The 22,987-nt window shown below is 47.5% G+C and overlaps 4 protein-coding genes across 14 annotated transcripts; 1 reads left to right on the top strand and 3 right to left on the bottom strand.

The window, feature by feature from the left end:
* Positions 1–155: 155 nt before the first annotated feature.
* Positions 156–4,501, bottom strand: cnbpb (CCHC-type zinc finger, nucleic acid binding protein b). 5 transcript variants are annotated; one of them, XM_035632128.2, is made up of 5 exons: positions 4,347–4,501; positions 2,600–2,716; positions 2,131–2,196; positions 1,544–1,742; positions 156–1,392 (listed from the first exon to the last, which is right to left on the bottom strand). In XM_035632128.2, the coding sequence occupies exons 2-5, from the start codon at positions 2,700–2,702 to the stop codon at positions 1,275–1,277; spliced, it is 486 nt and encodes a 161-aa protein (XP_035488021.1). In that variant the 5' UTR covers positions 2,703–2,716; positions 4,347–4,501; the 3' UTR covers positions 156–1,274. The 5 variants fall into 5 exon arrangements, with proteins under 5 accessions (XP_035488021.1, XP_035488020.1, XP_035488022.1 ...); XM_035632127.2 differs by having other exon boundaries at positions 2,600–2,713; positions 4,347–4,498; XM_035632129.2 differs by lacking the exon at positions 4,347–4,501 and adding an exon at positions 3,951–4,089 and having other exon boundaries at positions 2,600–2,713.
* A 1,298-nt stretch (positions 4,502–5,799) lies between these two features.
* LOC118309709 (pyruvate dehydrogenase [acetyl-transferring]-phosphatase 1, mitochondrial-like) lies at positions 5,800–11,116 on the top strand. 2 transcript variants are annotated; one of them, XM_035632112.2, is made up of 6 exons: positions 5,800–5,992; positions 6,966–7,199; positions 7,270–7,686; positions 8,082–8,182; positions 8,431–8,999; positions 10,243–11,116. In XM_035632112.2, exons 1-6 carry the CDS (start codon positions 5,990–5,992, stop codon positions 10,515–10,517), a joined length of 1,599 nt encoding a protein of 532 aa, XP_035488005.2. In that variant the 5' UTR covers positions 5,800–5,989; the 3' UTR covers positions 10,518–11,116. The 2 variants fall into 2 exon arrangements, with proteins under 2 accessions (XP_035488005.2, XP_035488004.2); XM_035632111.2 differs by lacking the exon at positions 5,800–5,992 and adding an exon at positions 6,018–6,174.
* A 270-nt stretch (positions 11,117–11,386) lies between these two features.
* Positions 11,387–18,496, bottom strand: rbm39a (RNA binding motif protein 39a). Of its 6 annotated transcripts, none has more exons than XM_035632117.2 (16): positions 18,336–18,496; positions 17,537–17,594; positions 15,567–15,697; positions 15,331–15,380; positions 14,897–15,067; positions 14,468–14,584; positions 14,256–14,373; positions 13,999–14,151; positions 13,703–13,849; positions 13,551–13,616; positions 13,270–13,474; positions 13,100–13,186; positions 12,705–12,813; positions 12,519–12,621; positions 12,353–12,431; positions 11,387–11,770 (listed from the first exon to the last, which is right to left on the bottom strand). In XM_035632117.2, exons 7-16 carry the CDS (start codon positions 14,316–14,318, stop codon positions 11,673–11,675), a joined length of 1,110 nt encoding a protein of 369 aa, XP_035488010.1. In that variant the 5' UTR covers positions 14,319–14,373; positions 14,468–14,584; positions 14,897–15,067; positions 15,331–15,380; positions 15,567–15,697; positions 17,537–17,594; positions 18,336–18,496; the 3' UTR covers positions 11,387–11,672. The 6 variants fall into 6 exon arrangements, with proteins under 6 accessions (XP_035488010.1, XP_035488011.1, XP_035488009.1 ...); XM_035632118.2 differs by having other exon boundaries at positions 17,537–17,591; XM_035632116.2 differs by lacking the exon at positions 15,567–15,697 and adding an exon at positions 16,305–16,369 and having other exon boundaries at positions 17,537–17,591; positions 18,336–18,423.
* Positions 18,497–18,886: 390 nt separating this feature from the next.
* Positions 18,887–22,935, bottom strand: tsen2 (TSEN2 tRNA splicing endonuclease subunit). The gene is made up of 13 exons (XM_035632120.2): positions 22,867–22,935; positions 22,449–22,767; positions 21,964–22,030; positions 21,835–21,874; positions 21,493–21,735; positions 20,960–21,227; positions 20,775–20,849; positions 20,271–20,321; positions 20,051–20,189; positions 19,914–19,950; positions 19,581–19,692; positions 19,420–19,509; positions 18,887–19,088 (listed from the first exon to the last, which is right to left on the bottom strand). Exons 2-13 carry the CDS (start codon positions 22,617–22,619, stop codon positions 19,029–19,031), a joined length of 1,353 nt encoding a protein of 450 aa, XP_035488013.1. The 5' UTR covers positions 22,620–22,767; positions 22,867–22,935; the 3' UTR covers positions 18,887–19,028.
* Between the last annotated feature and the right edge of the window lie 52 nt (positions 22,936–22,987).

The following is a 22,987-nucleotide window of genomic DNA, read 5'->3' as shown; positions in this document are numbered from 1 at the left end:
GGTCCTGAAGATTATCTGAATCATTCAAAGTTCAGATTTTCCTTTAATTTCTACAGAAATGTATCAAAGTCGTGATGTGGCTGACGTGGAGTTCCTCAGGGCTCCATCCTCTAACCTCTTTTATATAACATGAACAACATTCAATCAAACCGAACTTACACAACAATAACTTTATTTATCACAATCATGTTGACAACACTCAGGACAAGGTAAACTCCAAGATTCCTGGAAACAACTTTTTTTTTGGTGCTAAAAAACAAAACGATAGTGATCAGCTGCTTGTTAATATACAATAGTAACAATTCAACAACTCAAATACAGAGAATGAATTAATAATGAATGTGTTCCTGGATTTTCTTTTAATTATTTTGTGGTTTACCAAGAGTATTTTTACATTGCGCAACTTTTCATGTTGTTTTTAGGTTTATATACTTTGTATTATTTTGTTTTCTGTTAAATCTTGTCTTAAATTTATTTGTGTCCCATGTGAAACTCTTTGATTTGTTGTGAAACAAATGAACAAACATGGAAAAAAACTTGTTTACAATTGTTATTTAAAAAAATGATGTTAAACTGTTGTGTGATTGTGTTGGGTGTTGAAATAAACAGTTCAGACGTCTCAACTCCATCCTCTTCCTTCACGTTTTTATAGTCAGGTTAAAATTACAGTCTGCAGTGAACCACAAGACATATTTACAGTAGCTCCGGGTGAAATATTGTACAAAAATAAGATTTGGACTATTTGTGTGTGAAAACAAAACAATTGCCTCTCCCCAAACTTAGAATTCTTGTTTGTTAAAATGACTTATTTCAATTATTAGATTTTGTCTGTCGGGGCTCTGCTCAAACGGGTCCAAACAGAAACAAAACGCAACTTTAAAACAGGAAGAAATTAATGTTCCTGTTGTTGTCTGCTGTCGGCTGCTCTGTTTGGCTTGTTTATCCTGTAAGGTAGTTGGTTGGTTATTTGCTGGAGGGAGGATAAATCACGTTTCAGTCAAGCTTTTTTTGTCCCTCACCACCACTCTAGTTAAATCATGACGTCGCTACTAAACTTAAATCACAGATTGTTTGTTCTTTAGAAAAAAAATACAGGGAAAAAAAACGGTTGCTTTTTACTCTCCACCCGTCCTCCTCCTCCCTCTGTCTGCTCTGACTGGCTGCTGTGAGGCTAGACTGTAAGGCCTCTAGACCAATGAGAAGAGGAGATCAGAGAGAATGAATAAAAAGAGTGAAAGAAGAGATGAAAGAGGGTGAGGTCGGGGGTGAGGCAGCTAGGCAGTGGCTTCCACGGTGCACTCATTGGCCAGGTGACCGGACTTCCCACAGTTATAGCAGTTCACCTCTGACACCTTACTGCAGTCCACCGCAACATGGCCGATCTCCCCGCACCTGCAGCAGACAGGTACTGATCAGATGGGTTCCGCTGTTTCCAGCCAATACAAGAGAATCAACCAAGAACTCAACCAAACAGTCTGATAGTGTTTACCTGCAGCTTTTAGCTCAACTGTAGCGGTTATTTTACCTTTAGCTGTTAGCTTACCTGTAGCATTTGACCTTGTCACAGCACTTCTGGATGTGTCCGAAGCCCCCGCAGGAGTAGCACTTCTGCTCTTGGCCACGGTTGCAGTCCCGGGCCATGTGACCAGCCTTTCCACAGCTGTAGCACAGATGTTCTCGCTCCCGCTTCGGCTCCTGGCAGTCTTTAGAGATGTGACCCCCTCCGCCACAGTTGTAACAGGCTGCGGGAACAAACGGCAGGCTGAGGTTCAGGAACATTACAACACTGACCGACTGTTCCTCACCTGTGGTCTGCTAACAACACGTAATTGTTGCTGGTTAGATGAAAATCAGATTGTATGTAAGGGTCGAGACTTTGTGTCGATCAATGATTATACATCTGAAAATACAGGTGACGCTGAGTGAAAACATCAGTGTAGATCTTCATGTTTCTTGTTGTGCAGCAGTGATTTCATCCTCCTGTCCACTGTGACGGACAGTTACTGGGCAGAAGATGTGTCGGGTCTTTTAACTCGTCTCAACGTGTCAACGTTCATGTGTGTGTGACGAGATCAGTTCAGTGACGCTTCATGAGGATGTTTAGCGTTGATTAAGATCCTGTGTCCTCACCATCCTCAGTCTTCTCACAGTCTCTGGCGACGTGTCCGAGGTCCCCGCAGCGGTAACAGAACAGATCTGAAACATGCAAAATGTGTCACATGATCAATATGTTCAGGTAAAAATGTTGCCTGGTTCTAACACAACGGGCCTGATCAAAGAACATTGAGACGTTTACTGTGACGTGGTTTGTTCAGGAAACACATCACTGCACGTTCATGCTGCCAGTCTCCTGTTCTACCAAAGATTCAGTTCTAGAGACTGATGAGGTCACTGAAGGAGACCAAACTTCCTGTCATGTGACATGGAGATGATAGATAGATAGATATATAGATAGGTTCCTCATTGGAATGGAACCTGATGTGGAAAAACTCACTTTACCTGAAGCAGCTGCCACGTGATTGGTTGACTGTCATTAGCAGGTTTTCCTTTAAAAAAAAGTGATCACTGTGTGTAGTGTGTGTGTTTGAGTGACAGGCACCTTTTCCTCTACCGCGACCTTTCCCTCGACCTCTGCCGGCACTGGGACAGTTCTTCGCCCAGTGGCCACTGCCGCCGCACCCGAAGCACTCGTTACTGCTCATCACCACGACAACTGCTGGACAGAGACAGAGGAGGAGTTTACTTTATTAATGAGTGACGTTCGTGTGTCTGATGTCAGCACTGTTCTATGTTGATGAGATCTGAGACCTGTACAAAGTGCTCTGGGTTGTCCGTCCTACGAAGCTGGTTCTCTTAATACCGGGCTATATCACCACGGTTACTTATGCTGAAAGAATATCCTGCCCCGGAGCTGACTAAAAGTTCGACATAAGAGATCAAAGCCAGTCAACAGCCGAACTACTGACCAATCAGATCACTGGATCTGTCCCAGTAACGTGACAAAGAAGCAGATGTTAATAGATGAGTGGTAACTTGTCTGTTCCAGACTTGCCATTTGTCCACTAGGGTTTTAAAACAGTTAGCCATGCTAGCCTGGCTATTTACTTTGTCTTTGCTCTATGATCTGGATCAGACCTCTGAACCAGCTGATCAGACTGTTGTACTTTTGATTTCAATTAAATACAACTAGCAGACCAACTTGTTTTATTCGAATGACTCATTTGTTCATCTCTCGAGGAAAATTAAGATTTCCACCACACTCTTCACAATAGTTTGACCATCGTCAGACAAAAGGGCAAAACATATTCGGTCAATTGTAAACTTGATGCATTCCTGTAGCTGTACTAGGTTTTCGAGGATGGTCGGTGTTAGGGTTAGTGGAACCAGATAATAAAAAACTTATCCCGGGTATGTTGAACTCGCTTCGTAGTACAGGGCCCCAGCTGATCAGAGCTCGGCTCAACAAAGACCAGCACAACAACATGCGTGTTAATATATACATGAAAGATATATACATACATGTTAATATATACATGGAAGATATTAACATACATGTTAATATATACCTGTAAGATATTAACATACATGTTTGTATGTCAAATAAACAATGATGTTCAAGTGTAAAGGTTGAAATCACTAAACTCCAGATGAGATGATGTTTGATCAATTTGAATTATAATTTTTTCACTATCCACGAATCTTAATGTTTCAGTCGTTATCATTTAAACTCGCTTTAGTAAAATGGCACCCTGGAGTTACTTCATTTTATCTCATTCGATCTTAACTTGTTCAGTTAAAGTCTCAGAAAAGCTAGAATCAGAAAAATTTTGTTTTTTTTTAAAATTCAAATTCCACTTTCACATTTAATCAATCACTGATCGTCACGACAACTACGGATCAATAGGTGATCTGTCGGTGGCGGTCGGATCGCAGCCCGTGTGTGACCGGACCTCGTGTGGGTCCTCGGAGAAGCGGACTGGATCAGTCTCACACCGTGAACCAGCACCGCCCCACTCCCCGGGGCAGCCCGCGGCCTCACCACGCCGTTTACCCTGGGCCCCCCCGGTGGATCCCCCGAGACCAGCTCCGCGTTGCGGACAGCCCGTGTTCCGGACGGGCTCTGCGGGTTTCCCCCTGGGTCGGTGCGGGCAGAGAGGGTCCGCCACCAGGCCCGGGGCAGCTAGCGTGTTAGCAGATGCCCCAACCGCGTGAGACTGAGCGCTCCGCAGCGCCCCCCCCTCCGGCCGGGTGCAGCACAGCGGGCGGAGCGGCACCGCAGGTCGGCTGAGGTGAGCCTCCTGCGGGAAGAAACAATCTAGTCGAGATCGGCGGCAGTTGAAACTCACCTGAAACCCAGAAAGTGTGGATGTTGGCTTTTCTTCTCTCCTCTGCGCCACACGTGGTCTGTTAACACGCACGCGCAGACAGAGAGACGGACATACATACTCACGGAGATGCGTTCAGGTGCACACAGATACAATAATAATTATTATAAATTTAATTTATAGAGCACTTTTCATCGCTAAAAGCGTTGTCAAAGTGCTAAAATAAATACATTTACAATACTGACCTGGGACCCATCATGTTGACTAAGTTTTGTGGAAAATGAAAAAAACTGAATTCAAATGACCCCAAGACGAAGAAAAAACACGTCGTTTCTATTTTTAAAATGTTTACGTTTTCTATTTTCTCGAGCTCGGGAGCCGGTCCTGAACGCATCCTGTGCACACGGCCCGGCAGATGGGGGGTTCTCACTGTCGCCGGTCTTTGCACACAGACCGGAGACAGTGACCGAGGGGCGGGGCATGCGGCAGAGAGGCGGGACCTTGCGCGAAAGGTTCGCATCTGATCTGATTTGAAGTCGTCAGTCGACGTCAGCAGTGAGCTGCTGCATATCGTCTGGAAACCTGGAGTAAAGCTGCACAGAATAGAGTTCCCACAGCGGCCCACCTGTGAGGAGGAGGAGGAGGAGGTTGTTCTCCTCACTGACCAGCACCAGGAGAGGAGCTCCAGTCTGGACCAAGAGGAGCCAGAACCTCTACAGATTAAAGAGGAACAGGAGGAAATCTGCACCAGGCGCACAGAGCAGCCTGTACTGAAGCAGGAGACCGATACATTCACTTTGACTCCCAAGTGTCAGGGAGGAGACCACAGAGAACCAGAACCACACTGTCCCCACCAGCTCCCCTCGCACAACACTCCTGCAGCCGGGAGCCCAGATCCGAATGGCAGAGGAGAACATGTGGCCCCGGGGTCAAGTAGAAGTGCAGAGTCAAACCCAACGAAGGGTCACGGTTGCGACGTGCACAACTCTCCCACATCTCACATTGACTCTGGTCCTCACACAGAGGGAAAAGTCTTTGACATGTGACATTTGTGGAAAGGCGTTTAAGTTTCAGTCTGCCTTGAAAAAAGGCACGCGAGAAGTCACACAGGCGAGAGGCCGTATTTGTGTCAAATGTGTGGCAAAGGTTCTGCACACAAAAGCGCCTTGAAGGTCCACGTCAGAACTCACACAGGCGAGAAGCCACATTCGTGCCATATGTGCGGGAAAGCTTTTGCGTATAACAGTGATTTGAAAGTCCACATAAAATCGCACACGGGCGAGAAGCCATATTCTTGCCAACTGTGCGGGAAAGATTTTCTATGTGGGAGTGATTTGAAAGTCCACATAAAAACCCCCACAGGCGAGAAGCCATATTCCTGCCAATTGTGCGGGAAAGGTAAAATGTCATCGGCAGGTGAGTCAGTGGGGGGGAAAAAAATCTGGACATTTTAAATTCTTTACACACAGACCGGAGACAGTGAGCGAGGGGTGGGGCTTCACCGCAAGCAGCCGGTTTATATATGACTTATTACTGAGATTTGAAAGGTGTCAAAGGTCACAGGCAGGGACAAGGAAATGTTCTGAGACAAACAACCTTCAACGGTCACAAGTCCGCAGCACTTAAAGGTGGTTAAGCAGACACCTGAGCGCCTCGACGGACACATGGTGAGTTAAAGATTTCAAAAATATATTTTCATCTCAGATCCTCTTCTTACATCGACAGCTTCAGCTCAGGCCAGAGGGAACATGTGGTTCCATGTGGTTCCTGTTAGGGTGTAAGTAACAAACTGATGCTGCACCTGTGGGAGGTGGAGACAAGAACAGGAAGTAAAAGGCAGCGTTCACAGGTGAGCGTTTGCAGCAGGCGATGTGATGTTCATCTGCCGCCGACGCTCAGGGCTCTGTCTGTTCTTCTCCTCCAACTGTGAACCTTTATTTCACAGTGCTGCTTTTAGGGACATACTGGCACACAACCTCAGTTTGGAAATCATGTGCCAGATTAGTCCAGAATCCTGCAGACTGCTCCTTAATGCTTCATTTAAAATGTGGATCCCATAGAACTGCAGAGAACCTTCAACCCAGAGCTGTTGAGAGAGAGTCGTGACAACATAAGTCCAAAATGTTTGCACCTCACGTCACTCATGTAGACTTCAGATAGTTCCCTGAAGTTCTTGGTGCGCAATTCGAATCCATTATTCAGAGCGACAGAAGTGCCATCTTTGGTAATTAGAAGTCAATAAATGTATGGATTTATAATATAGCAGACCGAAATGCCTATGTAGTTACTCTATGTAGTTAGTCAATACGTTTTTTTAAAATCATAAATAACCATAAATCATACTCCACTAACATGTTTTAATGTGCATGTTGATCTGATTCAGATGTGCTGATAATATACAATCTTACCCTTCATAAGTGCAACAGAGACGGTCCATTGAATCCATTCTGCAGCTACTCACCTCCGGGAACAATTGAGAGGCTCCATGATCTGCCATTGCTGGGGGGAAAAAAGGGGAGTGAACAAAGTTGTCGCTACTCTCTCTCAACGTCTCTGCTTCAACTTACTGTTGTAAAAACATCTGGACAGGTGTGACCTCTGGGGATTCCAGCTGTTAAAGTTCTTCTGCTTATGCTTCAGGTTCTGCTCTGTTCGTTCTGCTGGTTCTCCCGCTGGTTCCCCCAGAGAATGGCCTTGTTGGGAAGAACAGGAACTTTCAGTGGATGTTTCAGGTTCGAGCTCCAGCAGTGCCGCTCCCTCTCCTCCCCTCCCCTACCCAGACTTCATTACCCAGCAGGCGGTGGGAGCAGGAAGTATAGGATGGGGCAGGAGGCGGGACAGATGAGCCCGGCTCAGATCAACCACACCCTAAAGGTGAGACAGATCCGTCATTCAAGCTGTCAATCAACCAACCTGTCAAACTTCATCTGTAACATGTTTCTAGGCCAACGAATACAGCCACACTCTCCCCAGAGGCCCCGCCTCCCATGGCGTGCTGGGTTTCCAAAGCAACATGTTGCCATCCAACCACCCTGGCGAGGACTGTCGCAGTAGCGCCACCTGCCTGCCGGGCTGCGACGGCGTGCTACTCGGTGTATTTGACGGCCACGCGGGGCCAGCATGTGCCAACACGGTCAGCCAAAGGCTCTTCTACTACATAGCCGTGGCAATGCTGCCACTGAGGGTGCTGGCGGAGATCGAACTAGCGGTGGAAGAGGAACGGGCAGTACCGCCACTGCTGGAGTGGTACAAACACCCACAAGACCACAACTGCCCCGACGGAGGAACCATCTCCTTTCACAGCCTCCGAAACTACTGGCAGGAGAGGTTGGAGGACAAAGACCTGGAGGACGAGGAAGAGGTAACCATTGTCCCCCAACATGTCGGACTAGAGGTCTTCACGGGTCCAGAAACTTGGAGCCAAAAATGGACCAATGGAAACCCTGAATCTGACTTGATATAATCTAGACCCAATCTGGACCCTCTCTGACTCAGGTACCAGCTACTAGAAACCAAGTGGACCTGTGAAGACTTCTAAACCCCACAACAGAGTTCTGCCTGACACCTGGAGGTGGGAGCAGGTACTGACCGGCCCAACCTCTGATACCAGGTGAGAGCACATGGACATTTCAGTACCTGACTTTCACCAGGAGGACACATCAGACCGTAGTCCGTCTCTGCACCTTATTCAGTCTGAGCTTTACAGCTTTCACGTGCTGTGACGTCATCATGTTTCTCCTCTCTGATTGGCTGCAGGAAGGCGACAGGGTGACATCAGCACTGGTGAATGCTTTCCGTCGTCTCGACTACGACCTGTCTGTGGAGGCCCAGGTCTACCTGTCCATGTCCTCACCCAGGTGGTGATTCTGTCTCAGTCTGGTGGTTTAATGTTTGATTCTCAAACCAAATGTTTTGTATGGTCCTGAGTCTGGTTTGTTCACCAGTTTCTCTGTGTCTTAAATCCAGCACCTTGGAGATGTCACTTTACAATTTCTTGAGACGTTGGGGCAAACCTGGTTTTTATGTCGTGTTTGAAGAATGTGGGTTGATTTTAAACATTGCTCTGCCTTCAGTCACCAGCTGAATCATCCCTCTCTGTCTACAGACGACCATCTCTGCCTGGGGAGGCCTCGTCTATGTCCTCCCCCCTCCGAGTTGCACTGTCCGGCTGCACCGCCTGCGTCGCCTACGTCTCCAACGGTGTCCTGCATGTGGCCAACTTGGGTGACAGTCGGGCCGTCCTGGGTGTCCAGGAGCCAGATGGGCGCTGGTCAGCAGTCAGCCTCACCAACGACCACAACGCACAGAATCCTGACGAGCTGCAAAGGATCCTGGGAGAACATCCGCCGTCAGAGTGTAAGACGGTGGTCCGCCATGACCGCCTGCTGGGTCTGCTGCTGCCCTTCAGGGCATTCGGAGATGTCCGCTTTAAATGGAGCGCAGAGATGCTGAGTCGAGCCCACGAGACTCGACCGGATGTCCTGTCCGTGGTCAGTGAGGCGGTCCGGACTCTGCCGCCGCATTACTTGACCCCACCCTACCTGAGCGCCCATCCAGAGGTCACCCAGCATCGCATAAGACCTTCTGACAAGTTCCTGGTCCTGGCGACTGATGGACTATGGGAGCTGATGCACCGACAAACCGTGGTCCAATTGGTTGGGGAACAACTGTCAGGTCAGAGAACTTAGATATTTACCTAAGTCTAAAGCAAAACGTCTGGAACATGTTTAATCACGCTGACATAACGTCTGAGGCCACATGCCTACTAAAATGTTTTCCTTTTAAATCATTCAACGTCCGGATGAGTGTTTCAGCTCCATATCAGAAATAATCTCCGCCCACACTAACACACCTGAAAACACGTGACATGACCATTCACGTACACTGGTCATGGGGAGTAAACAGGAAGTAGATTGTCTACTCTGCAGTTGGCTGCAGAAATACTACGAACAACGCTTTGCATTCACCGCTGGTAGTCAAGTTGTGACTGATGAATGTGGGCGTCTGCGTCATCGTTTGAGTGTGGACACCAGGGGCCTGTACTATGAAGTGAGTCCAACATAACTAGGATACGTTTTCATTATCTGCCTTAACTAACGCTGACATCGTCCGTCCAGATAACCTGTAATATGACTCAGTAAGCCCTGGGTTTTCATATCCAGCAACAAGCATGTCTTGTGTTGAAGAGTCCGTTTGACGCTGACTCAGGAAGAGGGAAACCATGATGTCTTAAGCAGAAGTATTTATTACAAGGAGCCCAATATATTGAGGAGATTTCTGGTTCGTTACACAGATCAACAAGTGGAGAGTGCATGGCGTCCCAAAAACCTGCCTATCCCCAGTCATGGCTGTTGACAGGTTTTTATCTCTTATCTCGAACTTAAAGCCCCAGTGTGTACTTTTTGCAATTTTCTGGCAGGATCTGGTGGTAGAGTTGCAAACAACCATATTCAACGCACTGTAGCAAACATGGACACTCACATGGGGGTCGTGTCTATCTCATGTAACTATATTTAACTCATTCAAAGTTGACGAAATATCATTGGTTCTTTGTTGCAGGTGATTATACATATATGAATACATGGTTATGGACAATATATTAAATTTATGTTTGTATAAGTTCTTCTTAATATTACACGCTGTAACTTTAACGTGGATCCAAAGAGCAGCATGTAGATTTGGCAGCAGTTGAACGATCAGTTCAGGCTGTAGAACGTAGACTCAGAGGTTAAGACGACATCCTGGTGCATCAGGAGCTCAAACATGAAGCAGGTGAGGTCAGAGGTCGCAGGTGGGACAGCTTTCATGATCACTAAGTTCATTGTATTTCATGATGAAACAGCTGACATGTCACTGAGGTCTGAAAAACAGTTCCAAGTGTCTGTATAAACAGTTGAAGTGGTTTGTCGTTGTCCAGGTCTTCAGCAGCAGAGACCTATAGTTCCTGCCTCGGGCATGACACTGGGTGGCCTGCAGCGCCTCCTGCTGGAGAGGAGGGGGCGGGTTATATCAGTGCTGGAGGACCAGAACGCCGCCACCCACCTGCTCCGCCACGCCCTGGGGGATGATGGGTACGGAGCGGTGGCACCAACCCGGTTGGCCAAGATGTTGAGTCTGCCGTCAGAGCTGGCCCGAAGGTACCGTGATGACATCACCATTACCGTCATACACCTGAACGAGCCCGACCTTTAATCAGACCATGTGACCTGAAGGCCTGTTACAGGTGTAAAACGACGACCATGATTCGTTCACCTGCTTCTTTCTCTGAACTTTATTTCAAATTTTTGATTCATTAATAACCTGAAACATCAAGTTTCTGATCCCAAAAACTACACCCACCACCTGACCCCGCCCACCTCCCTGACCCCCAAAAACTACACCCTCCATCCTGACCTCAAAAACCCCACCCACCATCATGATCCCGCCCTCTATCCTGACCCCCACCTGCAGCAGGACGATGAGTCCAAACATTTAGACAGAGGATAAGGAGTCTGGACCCCACAGAGACACAAGAATCGAAACAGAAGAACTGAATCTGTTTCAGCCTGAACAGTGTCTTCTTCAACAGGAAACTGAAATCACATTGGACTATGATGATGTAATAATGTGATGAAATTATGTAATAATGGTAATGTTCATGTTATAAACAGTTGAGATGAACTAACACAGGGGGGGGAGCTTCTTGTTCTCTCATGATCGTCACCTCTGTGATGTTGTGTTTCATGTCACCTGTAAATCATGATGGCGTTTGTTTGCTGCTGCATTAAATGTATTTCAGAATTTACAACTGATGAAACGTTCTGTTTGATGATTGGATGCTTCCAGTCCCTTGGTGTTATTTTTCCTGAGACAGTGTGAAAAGTTCAAGTTTCACTATTTTAGATCAGAAAATTTAAATGACATCATGCATCTCTGTAATAAACTGCTTTAAGTCCACACACAATGTGAAACTAAATCAGTTGGTTGGTTACTATGGTAACCTTCATTCTGTAGCTCCCAGCCAATCACAATCCAGTATTCTCAGTGAGCATGAGTTAAGAAAGAAAGACAGCAGCTGTGAGTGGCTTCAAAATAAAATTTAATCAACGTTTTAACAAAATCAACTCTCCATTAGAAAAACGATTAAATATCAAACCAACCAATCAGCTGATTCCATCATCATCAGCCAGCTTTCTCGCAGCTCACAGAGCTCAATCATTGGACAATATTCTGAGGGCAGGGCAGAAAAAAAAAACCAGACTCCTCAGACATGATGGTCGGAGATGAACCCGACTCATCTGTGTCGGCCAATTGGAGAGGGGTATAGAGAAGTCTGGTGTCCAATCAGAGGGCAGTATTGTTGGCGAGTCACCGTCGTGGGGCCAGGAGCTGTGTGGCATTGACGGACTCTGGGAACAGGTTGTGGTAGGTGGACAGGGGGACAAACGCCGCCGTGATCATCTTACCTGAAACGACAAGTGGGTCGTGAAGAATCTCATTCATCCAAGTCATAATTTTCCACAAGTATACTGAATCAGGAGCAATTGGACTTGGTTGTAGTTTCTTGAAGACGTTTCACCTTCAATCCAAGAGCCTTCTTAAGTTCTGACTAAGCTGTGGTCCAACGAGGCATTTAACCTTAGTTGGGTGTGGGCAGTATCTATTGGTTCCAGACTGTTTCAGCGATCATCGTTGAAACTGTTGTAACGATGGTGGTTAGTTGTCGGAGTCTTTAAAAAAGGCTCTTTCAAAGTTAGCCTCTTGTGATCCCAAGACAACAACTGTGTGGACACAGGTGACTCCAACGACTCATATCATTACTACATTTTCAACGATGGTTGTTGAAACAGTCTGGAACCAATAAGCACCGCCCACACCCCACTGAGGTTAAGTACCTGGCTTCACCACAAATTAGAACTGACGAAGCCTCTTGATGAAGGCGGAATGTCTTCAAGTCCGGGTGGTTCCTGATTCAACACCTTTGTGGCACATGAGAGCTGCTCTCTGGTTGGTCCACAGCACAGGTCTCATGTGACAGGAAGTCTTACCAGCAAAGTATCTTCCATGGAGGGCGTTGACGGCAGCCATGGCGGCGGGGATCGATGGACACTTGACATAGACGTTTCCCTGAAAAGGAGTAGAGGTCAGAGGTCAAACTACCCTGAGAAGTCAGAGGTTAGATACATATATTTTCAGGTCAGAGTTCAGCTGTACCTCAGAGTTTTTGTCAACGTAGACGTAGACGACTCCTCCGTGTTTGTTACACTCCTCTATCACATCATGCTGAATATCCACGTCCCAACCAGGAGCCTCCACACTGAAACACACACACTTTGTGTTCAAACAACATTTACAGACAGACGAGCAGACAGACAGACGAGCAGACAGACAGGTGAGTACCTGTGTGCCTGGAACATGTTGGCCAGTTGGAAACACTGAGTGGCGAGAGGCTGAGGGGGAAAATCCATACCAGAAGACATGTTCATGTTGAGAACCGGATTCATCGCAGCTGAGAGACAGACAGACAGACGTTACAAACTTCCTCAGAGATTCATCTTCAGTAACACTGGTCTGTTCTGTGTGTGTCTGTGTGTGTGTGTGTGTGTGTCATTTTATAGTTGTGAGGGACAATTTTGGTTATGAAGACATTGTGTGTGGTCCTCTGTTTGACGGTTAAGACCTGGTTTTAAGGTTAGAATCAGGTTGAGGGGCCAGGGAATACATTATGTCAATGAGTGTCCTCACAACTATAGAAGTGTGTGCGTGTGTGTGTGTGTTTCTCTATGTGTGTGTACCTGACACAGCAGCCATGGCTCCTAAAGCGATGGCTCCACTCATCTGCAGAGCCTGTTGAGCAGCAGGAGGGATCTGTAATCCTGTACCTGAAACACAGCAACACACCTGTAACACCAACCTCACAGGCGGAGGTTAAGGGTTAAAAAGAGGTGAAGGTTAAAGGTCTCACCCTCAGCCAGTCGGGCCATGAGCTGCAGTCGCCCGGTGGTTCCCAGGTCGATGCCGGTGCGTTCGAGCTCGTCATTGTCGAGGAATGATGAGGCCGAGGAGCCGTCAGTCCGCTCCGTCACGTTACCCACCTTCATGGGTCGACCCGCCAGTTCAAAGCCGTTGAGCTGGTCCAGAGCTTTCTTGGCACACTCTGCATCTGCGAACTGCCACACAAGTGAAAGGTGAGAAGAGCAGTGACACTGATCAAAGAGGTTGAGACTCAGATGATGAGGAACTCACAGTGATGAAGCCGTAACCTTTGGATCGTCCGTTCTCACTGTCCATCATCAGCTGGATGCTCTCGATCTGAGAGACACACGCACACAATCGGCCGTCAGACGTGTGTACAGAGTGTGTGTACAGACTAGTGTGTTACATGGTTGTTGACTGACCCGTCCAAATGGCTCAAAGATTCCTCGCAGCATTTCCTCTGTAATGTTGAAGTGCAGTGAGCCCACGTACAGCCTCATCGGTCCTGACGTCCCCTTCTGCAAGTTGTTAGCTGCTGCTGCCGCCGCCGCCGCTCGGTTCTTCTCCGCCTGAAAACACACACACACGTTTCACAACATCTGTCAACGTGAACGTCCGTCATATCGTCCACAGGCTCCACTTACCACAGTGACACTGTGGAACACCTGCACAGTCACAGGTAAAGTTACAGTTAAAGGTCAATGACATCGTTGTGTACCTGTGAGGCCTGTACGATGATGGGAACTCCCAGAAGCCTTTGCCCCGTCAGTCCAATGGCCAGAGGAACTGAGGTTGCCTCCGTGAACTCGATGTAGGCGATGCCCTTTGACCTGCGGGAGTTCCTGTCAGAGATCATCCTCACATCCCGGACCTGCAGAGGGACAATAGCAACCGTTACCACGTCAACCAACCACATACAACCCCCATCACTGACACAGAGTCCTCGTTCGTGTGCGTGTGCGTGCGCACGCTTACCTTCCCCACAGCAGAGAAGAAGTCCTCCAGGTCTCGAGGTCGTATCCTCGCAGCCAGCTGCATACAGAAAACTGTCCGAGCATCTCGCTCCTCTGGAGTCAGGTTATCTATGGGCTGCCTGAGGACAACAACATCATCATCAGCAGATTCAGAGTTGTGAATCTGTCAGGGAATATCCTCTGGGGGATCAATAAAGTTTCATTAACATTCACCTGATTGGACTCTTGTCCTTCCGGAAGGGACTCTTGTCCTTCTTGAAGGGACTCTTGTCCTTCCTGAGGGGACTCTTGTCCTTCCTGAGGGGACTCTTACTCCTAGACCGCCGCCCCCTGCAACACAGACAGGCAGAGAGACAGAGACAAGCAGAGAGAGAGAGAGAGAGGCAAAGGGAGATCTTAAGATAAAACACTTAAGTCCATTTAAAAGATTTGTTTTTAGTTTGTATTTTAATGACACAGACAAGGGGATGAATACATATACATACATATACACCAATTGCCCCATGTGGACGGTCTCAGGTCAGGTCCTCTACCTGAGGCCTGGGAGTCCACATGGGTCGAGTGGGGATCTTCTTATATACATACATATAAATATAAAACACATAATGGTGGTGTTGTGTGGATGTGGACACAGGAACTCACTTCTTGTGGTGGTCTCTGTAGCGCCCCCCTCTTTCCCGGCTGTGGCGGCGCTCTCTGCTGCGGCTCTTCTTCCTGTCTCTGCTGCGGCTGCGCTTGCGCTCTCGGCTGCGGCTCCTCTTCTTCTCTCGACTCTTGCTGCGCTTCCTGTTACGGCTGCGGCTGCGCTTCTTCCTGTTAAGACACGGCAGCCAATCAGAGCACATCCCACACATGGCTGTGGTGTTCATCACCACGGTGACCACTGAGCACAGACTCATCACTCATTAGTACCTCATTAACCAATAGCAATGCTAGAAAAGTGTCAGTGTCACTGGTTAACAAACCCACACAACCTGACCCACTCTCAGCTGCTCATCACATGACCTGAACATCAACAAGTCAGAGACAGACTGACAGACAGGTAGAGGGACAGACAGACAGACGGGTGTTGCTACCTCTTGGTGCGGTCGTCCTGTCCGTTGGGGCTCTGGGCCTTGGTGTCGTCCTATCAGGGTCGACAGAGAACAGCATGAGGAGGCAACATTCAGGTGTTTGTTGCGGGGGAGGGAAGGAGGCGGGGCAAGAGAGAATACAAAAAAAGTTTATGAGTCATATTCAAACAGGCTGTTCTGTAAAGGGGGTGGGGGGGTCAGAGGTCAGTCAGGGTCAGTCAGTCAGTGCCAAGCTGAACCTCGGGCTTTGGGTGGGGGGTTTGGAGGTGGGTGGTGCCAGTGTGGGGGAGGGGGTCCGGCAGCAGTCTCGTCCTCCGCCGTGTGGATGAGGATGCTGTGCTGGTTTTGGTGCTGGGACTCCTGAAGGGCCCTGAAGCAGACATGAGTCTTAGTCACTAAACTCAGACCAGGACACACCCTCCACACCTCAGACTGTCCCCTCACCTGTTCAGAGACCACACCTGTCCATTCAGCATGTCTCAGTGCGGCCACCCCCCCCCATCTCTGTCTTTACTGTGACTGTGTCCGTCTCTCTACAATGACTGTCTCCAAGTGTCTAAAACAACCTCACACCTTTATACTTCCTGCAGAGCTGCTGAAGAAAAAAAATCACTGACTTCGGAGGCAGAGACCAACATCTCAGTGTTATATGAATCCTGAGAGAACTCACCTGCAGCACACCTTGCTAAGCCCCACCCACCACACCCTGCTCTGCCTCCTGACCCAAACCAGATCCAACCTGGGTCCTGACCCTGGTTTCTCCTCAGCTCTCGTGATTAACTGCTGTTACACTGCCTTTCCCATGATCCTCCCTTGAATATTAATCAGCTGATCACTACACTTCCGTCTCCAAGAATCCTCAGCTGTGTCTCCTCTGGCGTTTGGGCCAAACCCAGTTTACAGTGACCAAGGGGACCACAGTCATGTTACCATGGGGACCACAGTATAGCAATGCATGATGGGGGCTTTTTTACTACCTTCATGTTTGTGACAGATCACACTGGCATTCAGGGGAGTAGAGGTGAGAAATCGTTAGGCAAGTCTACAAAGAAAGATAGATGGGCATTTATTCATGACAGTCTGTGAAGGAACGCCATCATCATCATCACCATCATCATCAGCCCGACTCTACTGCTCAGAGGCAGCTCTGTACAGCGTAAGGAACTGTGTCCTTCCCTTTGGCCTTTCACGATCGACCTGCAGCCCGTTTCATTTAAAACTGCTGTCACTAATTGATTGATCCATTGATTAATAAAAGTCAGGAGAGTGAAAAATATCCCAATTCCAAGCCGATGTCTTCAAATGTTATGAGACAAAGATAAGAGAGGCTGAAAGCATCTTCTGGAAGGATGACACAAACCATAAATCAATTTAAAAAAATAGTTGTTCGATTGACCGACTAATTGATTCATCTATTAATTGTTGTCATTATCGGCGACATAAAATTAAGTTGAATTTATTTTCTGAATCATCATTAAACAGAAAACAGTTAAGGTCTGAAAATCATGCCCCGACAGTTGATATTTTGAGTCAGTGATAAATCACACGACATAGACCCAAATGGTGAGGAGTAAACCTCGAGTTTGCCCGCTTAGTGATCCTTGGCCATTAACCAATCAATCCCTGACATGAGGGAGCAGCCATCATGTGACTGACTGGAACACAGGTTGAAACCACACACTGTAAATTAAGATGGATGACATGAGGGGCTTCTCTAATGTGAGATGAAACCAAAGATGGTTTCTCATCAAATCAGTGTGTTCAAGCGCTCAAGTTGGTTTCGATTAGTTATTTGATGCAATAAAAGCAGGCTGAGACACCATGATTGACAGCTGACACCGACTTACAATTATGTCATAACTGAGGTTTGGTCACTTCAGTCGTTCAGGCTCATTAAGAGGCGTCTGATTGGTCAGTCTGGGATCAGATGAAAAGACTGAATCCACGCAAAAAAGATGCAGTCCAGGTGGACTGTGTGTTTGTGTGTATGTGTGTGTGTGTCACAGTAAATACCCGTCTGATCCATGTATCTACTCGGAACTGGGCTTGATTTCTGAAAACGTCCTGACTTTATTTTAGAGCCTGAATCATTTGACCCGCGAGTGAACTTGGATCACCTCCAACTAGACTCGGGGATCAGAGGTCAGCGTGGGAGAGCAGTAGAGTCTGGCTGAGTCTCAGTAACAGAGAAGAGAGGAACAACCCTCACCTTCCTGTACGGAGCCTCCAACATCGCCTCGATGTCCAGGTCGTCGGCCATAGTCCTGCTGGTACACACACACACGCGCGCGCACGCACACACACACACACATACACACACACACACAAGAAAAGAGAAAAGTTTCATCAGTTATTTTCATTGATGAGTATTTTCTGTATTAATAATTTTGACTATAACATTATTTACTCCATAATGTCACAGCTGTTTGCTCATCTGGACGTTCACACGGATCAGGGTCACGACTCTGACATTAGTCAAAAGTCTGTCACCAGTCAGCAGATCAATCTACAATCAGTACAGACCGACAGCCGCAGGTCCAGCTCGCTCGGCCTGGTGTCGCACTAAACAACAGACCGTCAGAAACACGCCTCACGCGAGCCGGACGTGCGGACCTCGGTGTCTCGTGGTCCGCGCAGACGCTAGCACGCGACGTTGTCATAGAGACGTGAGGTTTGTCCGGTGAAGCTGAACTCGCACCATGATTAGTAGTTTTCAGTCATCTAACACCTGCACAGGTTACTTCCCCTCCCGTGACCTCATCACACCGGGCTACTAGCTTAGCGGTTAGCTAAGCCGTTAGACACACGCAGCTAAATACGCCGTTCAGTCACCGTCAAACTCCCGTTAATGAGTGTCCGGTGACTGACCTCCGCCGGTTTCGGTGCAAACACACCATGAGGCCTGCCGCGGCTGAAGAGCTAGCAGCTAACCGGAGCCGAGCAGGGCCTCCCACGATTTATCTCCGGTATCCACCTGCTATTAGCGAAGGGGCGGAGAAGAGTTTTACCTGGATACTCCGCGACTCGGGCGTAATAACAGCAGATGGTTGGTCACTGTTCGGTTGACGGTCGTTACCCTCTCGACGTGTATCGGTTCTGCTAAAGGGGGAAGGGACGGAGGCCGCTGCTGCTGCTTCTTCTTCTTCTTCTTCTTCGTTCTCCTCTTCTTCTTCTAATGCTGCTTCGAAGATTAATGGTGGCGGGCAAACCAGCTTATGGGTACGCTGCCGCCACCTACTGGACCGGAGCGGTAACTTGACAGTAGAAAAAAAAACGTGTCTTGGGCTGGTCTAAAAGTTAAAAAAAATAAAAATATGTTCACTTTGTTTCACACGTACATCCTCAACAGGCCATCTGAAGTTCTTACTTTGTGTGTGTGAGGGGCCGTTTACGGATCGACTCGACGGTCGGACACTACATGATGTGTATGGTGTGATCCGCAGTTTGGTGCGTGACGCTCACGGTGGTTTGGTCCATTTGCGTTAGTTCGATCATTTCCTCACAGTTCAGACAGTCGTTTATAGTTACAGATGCTGTCAATCAAACATAGACACGCTCATTTCTCATACTTTCTTTTAATAATACAAAAATATACGGGTAAATTCACACTGAAACGTGAAAATCTGATTTCGGTTGGTCTCGTCGTGACCTCATGCCACTTTGCGTCACTGTGACGTCACCAGTTTCTCCTGTCCGGCCAATCAGATGTCCTCCTGCTCTGCCCGCTCCTTGGAGGAAACCCATCTGCTGGCAATCACTTCCTGAGAACGAAAAAAAACTAAACTCAATTCAAATCAAACTCACCAGATGTTTTACATATTTCCATATTTTTTTATATCACAATTAGATTTTTATTTAACAAAATAACAGTTCAGCAGTGTGTGTGTGTGTTTGTCTTTTCACAACTACAGACATTTGACATGTTTGTTGGATAAAAATCTTTAAATGTTTTCAACGATAAAATCAGATGCAGACTATTTTTCTGTTCTACTCATTAATAATGACAATAAATTATTATTATTATAATCACTGTTATGAAGTGATTCTTCATCTCGGCTCTAAACTCTGAATTTGTCTCTGTCAGTATGTTACCTGGACCTTCAGTCTGCTCAGACACTCAGGTGAGTCCAGCTCAGCCGCTGTCAGGTCGGTTGGATGGATGATGTAACACAACATCAGTTCCTGTAAAACAAACAGTCAGAGTTAAACAAAAAACCATAATCACGCATGATGCATGTAATAAGACCAGTTACCTTGGAGACACTGGCAGTGATCCTGTTGAGAGTCGCCAGAGAACGCCATGAAAATGGACGCAACGCAGAACCTCTGAATGTATCGTCAACCTGCTCAATTACCACAGAGTAACTACAGCAAGAGGAGAGGGACAAGTTCAGAGAGGACAGGGAGGACGTGTTTTGACTTCTTTGATGTAATGTGTTTTGTTCAGACATTATGTTCAGGGCAAAAATTAAAAACCCAGGTTCCAGTTCCAGGGCGGTGATGTTCTGAGTGTGTTTGTGTTGGTTTGTGCGTATGTGTGTGTGTGTGTGTGTGTGTGTGTGTGTGTGTGTGTGTGTGTGTGTTACCTTGAATGGTAGAAAGGTGGGCCCTTCCGGTACAACACTGAAAACAAGAAGTTGAACAGTGACGATGGTTAGTGAACAACTGAAGTCGGAATGTCAGTGTGTCAACATGTGTTGTACTGTGGTATTCTGTGTCTTACTGAGGTCGACGCCGTATTTGGCCCCTCCTTTAGGGACCCACCCCCTGCTGCGAAAGTGATGATAAGCTGCATATGAGGTGACAAAGTCGGGATTCAGGGACCGGAACTTCCTCCACAGCTGGATGATCGTCAGGGGCTCCTGACCAATCACAGCAGGGGACAGGGGTGAGGTCACACGATGATGTTATAGAACCAGTCTTTAAGACAGACAGGCAGTTACCTGGTGCAGGTAGACAGACAGGCAGCCCAGACTGTAGACCAGGAAGAAGGCCTGTAGTTGCAGACAGATGGAGATGGAGTTTTTTCATCTTTTCTAGCTGAAGATGAAAACTATAGTGTGAAGTGATGATGTGTAAATAAATAAGTGTCAAAAGGATCAAATCCATCACATCCTCTTTGAAGTAATAAACAGAGCAGATAACACAGTTGAACTTCCTCCAATAAAAACCTAAGACACGCCATGTCAGTAGAGCATTCAGCCAATGTGCACAGTTCTGTCATCACAGAGGTGGTTCCAGCTGCTGCAGCTTGAGGAGAACAACTGCTCTGTCTGACTGCAGCTGTTTTTAATGTATTGTGACATGGTGATGTTCTGCAGCACTGGAGAAAGTCAGACAACATTTCTACCCACAATGCATCATGTTGTGTCAGTGCTGAGGAGAGACATGTATGTTAATGTCTCATAGTCACATGATTTGATGTCTGATAAGACAGACTGAGTCACCTCCTCCGGACTGAGCTGCAGATACTCTGACAGAGAGAACGGAGTCGTTCTGACCCCCCGGACCCCGTCACCGACCTGTGACACACAACAAACACACTGATTCAACACAACGGGATCCAAGAATAAACCAGAGGTGAACTTTAAGTCTGGATGTGGAAACAGATTCAGATCAGATGGAGACTCACCTCACTGTCCCGGACCACCAGGACAAAACCAGACCCTGGTACCAAAGGCTCAGGATCGGGGTCGGAGTCAGAGCTTGGGTCAGGATCAGGGTCAAGATTGGGGTCGGAGTCAGAACTTGGGTCAGGATAAGGGTCATGATTGGGGTCGGTGTCAGGGCTAGGGTCAGGATCGGGGTCATGATTGGGGTCGGAGTCAGAGCTAGGGTCAGGATCGGGGTCGTGATTGGGGTCTGAGCTGTGATCAAGATTCAGTCCTTGAGGGTCCAACCTGATATTTGATGATAAAGATGATTAATGTAGTTTCTTCTGTTTGATCACACTCACATAGGTTCACATGAAAACTGCTTTAAAGGAACGTTCCAGCTTTTTTCCTCATAAAAAACTCCAGTCACCTCCACTGAGTTGTGCCAGAAATATAAACCAGAGAATATGGTCGTCTTTGTGTAATTTGTATATTTGTATAAAACAAGTAGAAGAAATTATTATATACAAATTTTAAAGGAGTCTGATGACCTGGAAATGAGCGACTCTACCTGCAGCTTCTTTTGGCCTCCGGCTCAACCTCTGACCTCTGCCTCTTTGTGCCGAGACAGACTCCACCCTCTGGTCCTGGCCCCTCCTCACCCCTGTGCCCATTCTTCCCCCCTGCCACCTCCCTCCTAACATCCTCCATCTCTACAGGCTGAGAAATACTGCTCAGGATTTGACTGACAGCCTCGCCATCCAATCCCTGAGCGACGAGAGCTGCTTCCGCCCACCTGAGCATCTCCTCGTACCTGGACGGAGCAGGGGGCGAGGACAGGATGTGAGGTCACCATGTGAAGAGACAGAATGTGATGTCATCTTGTGAACAGGCTGGATGGGATGTCACTGACCTCGACTGTGAGACGACGGGTAGAAACAAACCTTTGTGTTCTGTAACAGAAACAGGAACCAGCAAAATCAGCCAACAGCATCGACTGGACCAGACAAATGGTGATGTCACTGAATTGGTGTAAACTTACCCTCCCATTTGTCGGAAATGCTGTGGTCTGGTCTCGCTCTGGAAAGGATACCTTTCCCAAAATATCCCTGAGAAACAACAAAATCTGTTCAGCCTGAGATACAAAACTCCGACCTGGTTTCAGATGATGTAGTTTAACTCAAATCTGGTTTCAGATTATGTGGTTTAACTCAAACCTGGTTTCAGATTATGTAGTTTAACTCAGACCTAATTTCAGATGACGTGCTTTAACTCAGACCTGATTTCAGATTATGTGGTTTAACTCAGACCTGGATTCAGATCATGTAGTTTAACTCAAACCTGGTTTCAGATGACGTGCTTTAACTCAGACCTGATTTCAGATGACGTGCTTTAACTCAGACCTAATTTCAGATGACGTGCTTTAACTCAGACCTGATTTCAGATGACGTGCTTTAACTCAGACCTGATTTCAGATTATGTGGTTTAACTCAGACCTGGATTCAGATCATGTGGTTTAACTCAGACCTGGTTGTGGATCTTCTGGATGTGGTCTCGATGACAGACCAACACGTGCTGGTTGATGAGCTCCGCCCGGAACTCAGCCCTCTCCCCCGGGCTGCGACCCACCGGCAGCGGAGCCTCGTATGCCTCGTGCACCCGGGTCCGCCGCCGAGGAGCCCGGAACTCCGCCTGCATGTTGTCGGGACCGGCTGGGACCGAGAGCTGCTGGGACCGGGAGCTGCTGGAGACCGAGCAGCGAGAGGGGAAGGCTTTTGCTGTTGCACGCTGCGGTGTCACAGAATACGTGTCCGGGTGGAATATGATCGCCTCCTGTCTTTTCCCCCTGTAGAGGCCTTCAGTTAATAAACCCGCTGTTTATGTGTTCAGATAAAATCCAGTTTGTGCGTGTAGAGGAGAACACGACACCCCAGAAGAAACCCACCTGACTGTTAGTGTCCGTTACCTTCACACTGACAGCAACGTGGTGTCTGTAGCGCCCCTGGTGGTGCTTCTTGTGAACAGCTGCAGCTTCACATTTAAAGTCAAACGGTTCATACTTTAAA

Source organism: Scophthalmus maximus, chromosome 6 (genome assembly GCF_022379125.1).
Source record: "Scophthalmus maximus strain ysfricsl-2021 chromosome 6, ASM2237912v1, whole genome shotgun sequence".
Lineage (NCBI taxonomy): Eukaryota > Metazoa > Chordata > Actinopteri > Pleuronectiformes > Scophthalmidae > Scophthalmus > Scophthalmus maximus.
The sequence above is the reverse complement of the archived record's forward strand: the minus strand, read 5'-3'. Positions and strand labels throughout refer to the sequence as shown.

Bases quoted from the DNA above. Each gene is read 5' to 3' on its own strand.
- cnbpb (XM_035632128.2), bottom strand. From the start codon at position 2,702: ATGAGCAGTAACGAGTGCTTCGGGTGCGGCGGCAGTGGCCACTGGGCG. The intron at 2,197-2,599 runs GTGCCTGTCACT...TGCATGTTTCAG, and splicing joins AGGTCGCGGTAGAGGAAAAG to ATCTGTTCTGTTACCGCTGC. The intron at 1,393-1,543 runs GTAAGCTAACAG...TGTCTGCTGCAG, and splicing joins GACAAGGTCAAATGCTACAG to GTGCGGGGAGATCGGCCATG.
- tsen2 (XM_035632120.2), bottom strand. From the start codon at position 22,619: ATGCAGGCGGAGTTCCGGGCTCCTCGGCGGCGGACCCGGGTGCACGAG. The intron at 22,031-22,448 runs GTCTGAGTTAAA...GTTGTTTCTCAG, and splicing joins TCCAGAAGATCCACAACCAG to GGATATTTTGGGAAAGGTAT. The intron at 19,510-19,580 runs GTAACTGGTCTT...TTTGTTTTACAG, and splicing joins TCACTGCCAGTGTCTCCAAG to GAACTGATGTTGTGTTACAT.
- LOC118309709 (XM_035632111.2), top strand. From the start codon at position 6,118: ATGCTGCACCTGTGGGAGGTGGAGACAAGAACAGGAAGTAAAAGGCAG. The intron at 7,200-7,269 runs GTGAGACAGATC...ACATGTTTCTAG, and splicing joins AGATCAACCACACCCTAAAG to GCCAACGAATACAGCCACAC. The intron at 8,183-8,430 runs GTGGTGATTCTG...CTCTGTCTACAG, and splicing joins CTGTCCATGTCCTCACCCAG to ACGACCATCTCTGCCTGGGG.
- rbm39a (XM_035632113.2), bottom strand. From the start codon at position 17,587: ATGGCCGACGACCTGGACATCGAGGCGATGTTGGAGGCTCCGTACAGG. The intron at 15,381-17,536 runs GTGAGGGTTGTT...CGACCCTGATAG, and splicing joins TGGAGGCTCCGTACAGGAAG to GACGACACCAAGGCCCAGAG. The intron at 11,771-12,352 runs GTAAGACTTCCT...TTGTCGTTTCAG, and splicing joins CCATGGAAGATACTTTGCTG to GTAAGATGATCACGGCGGCG.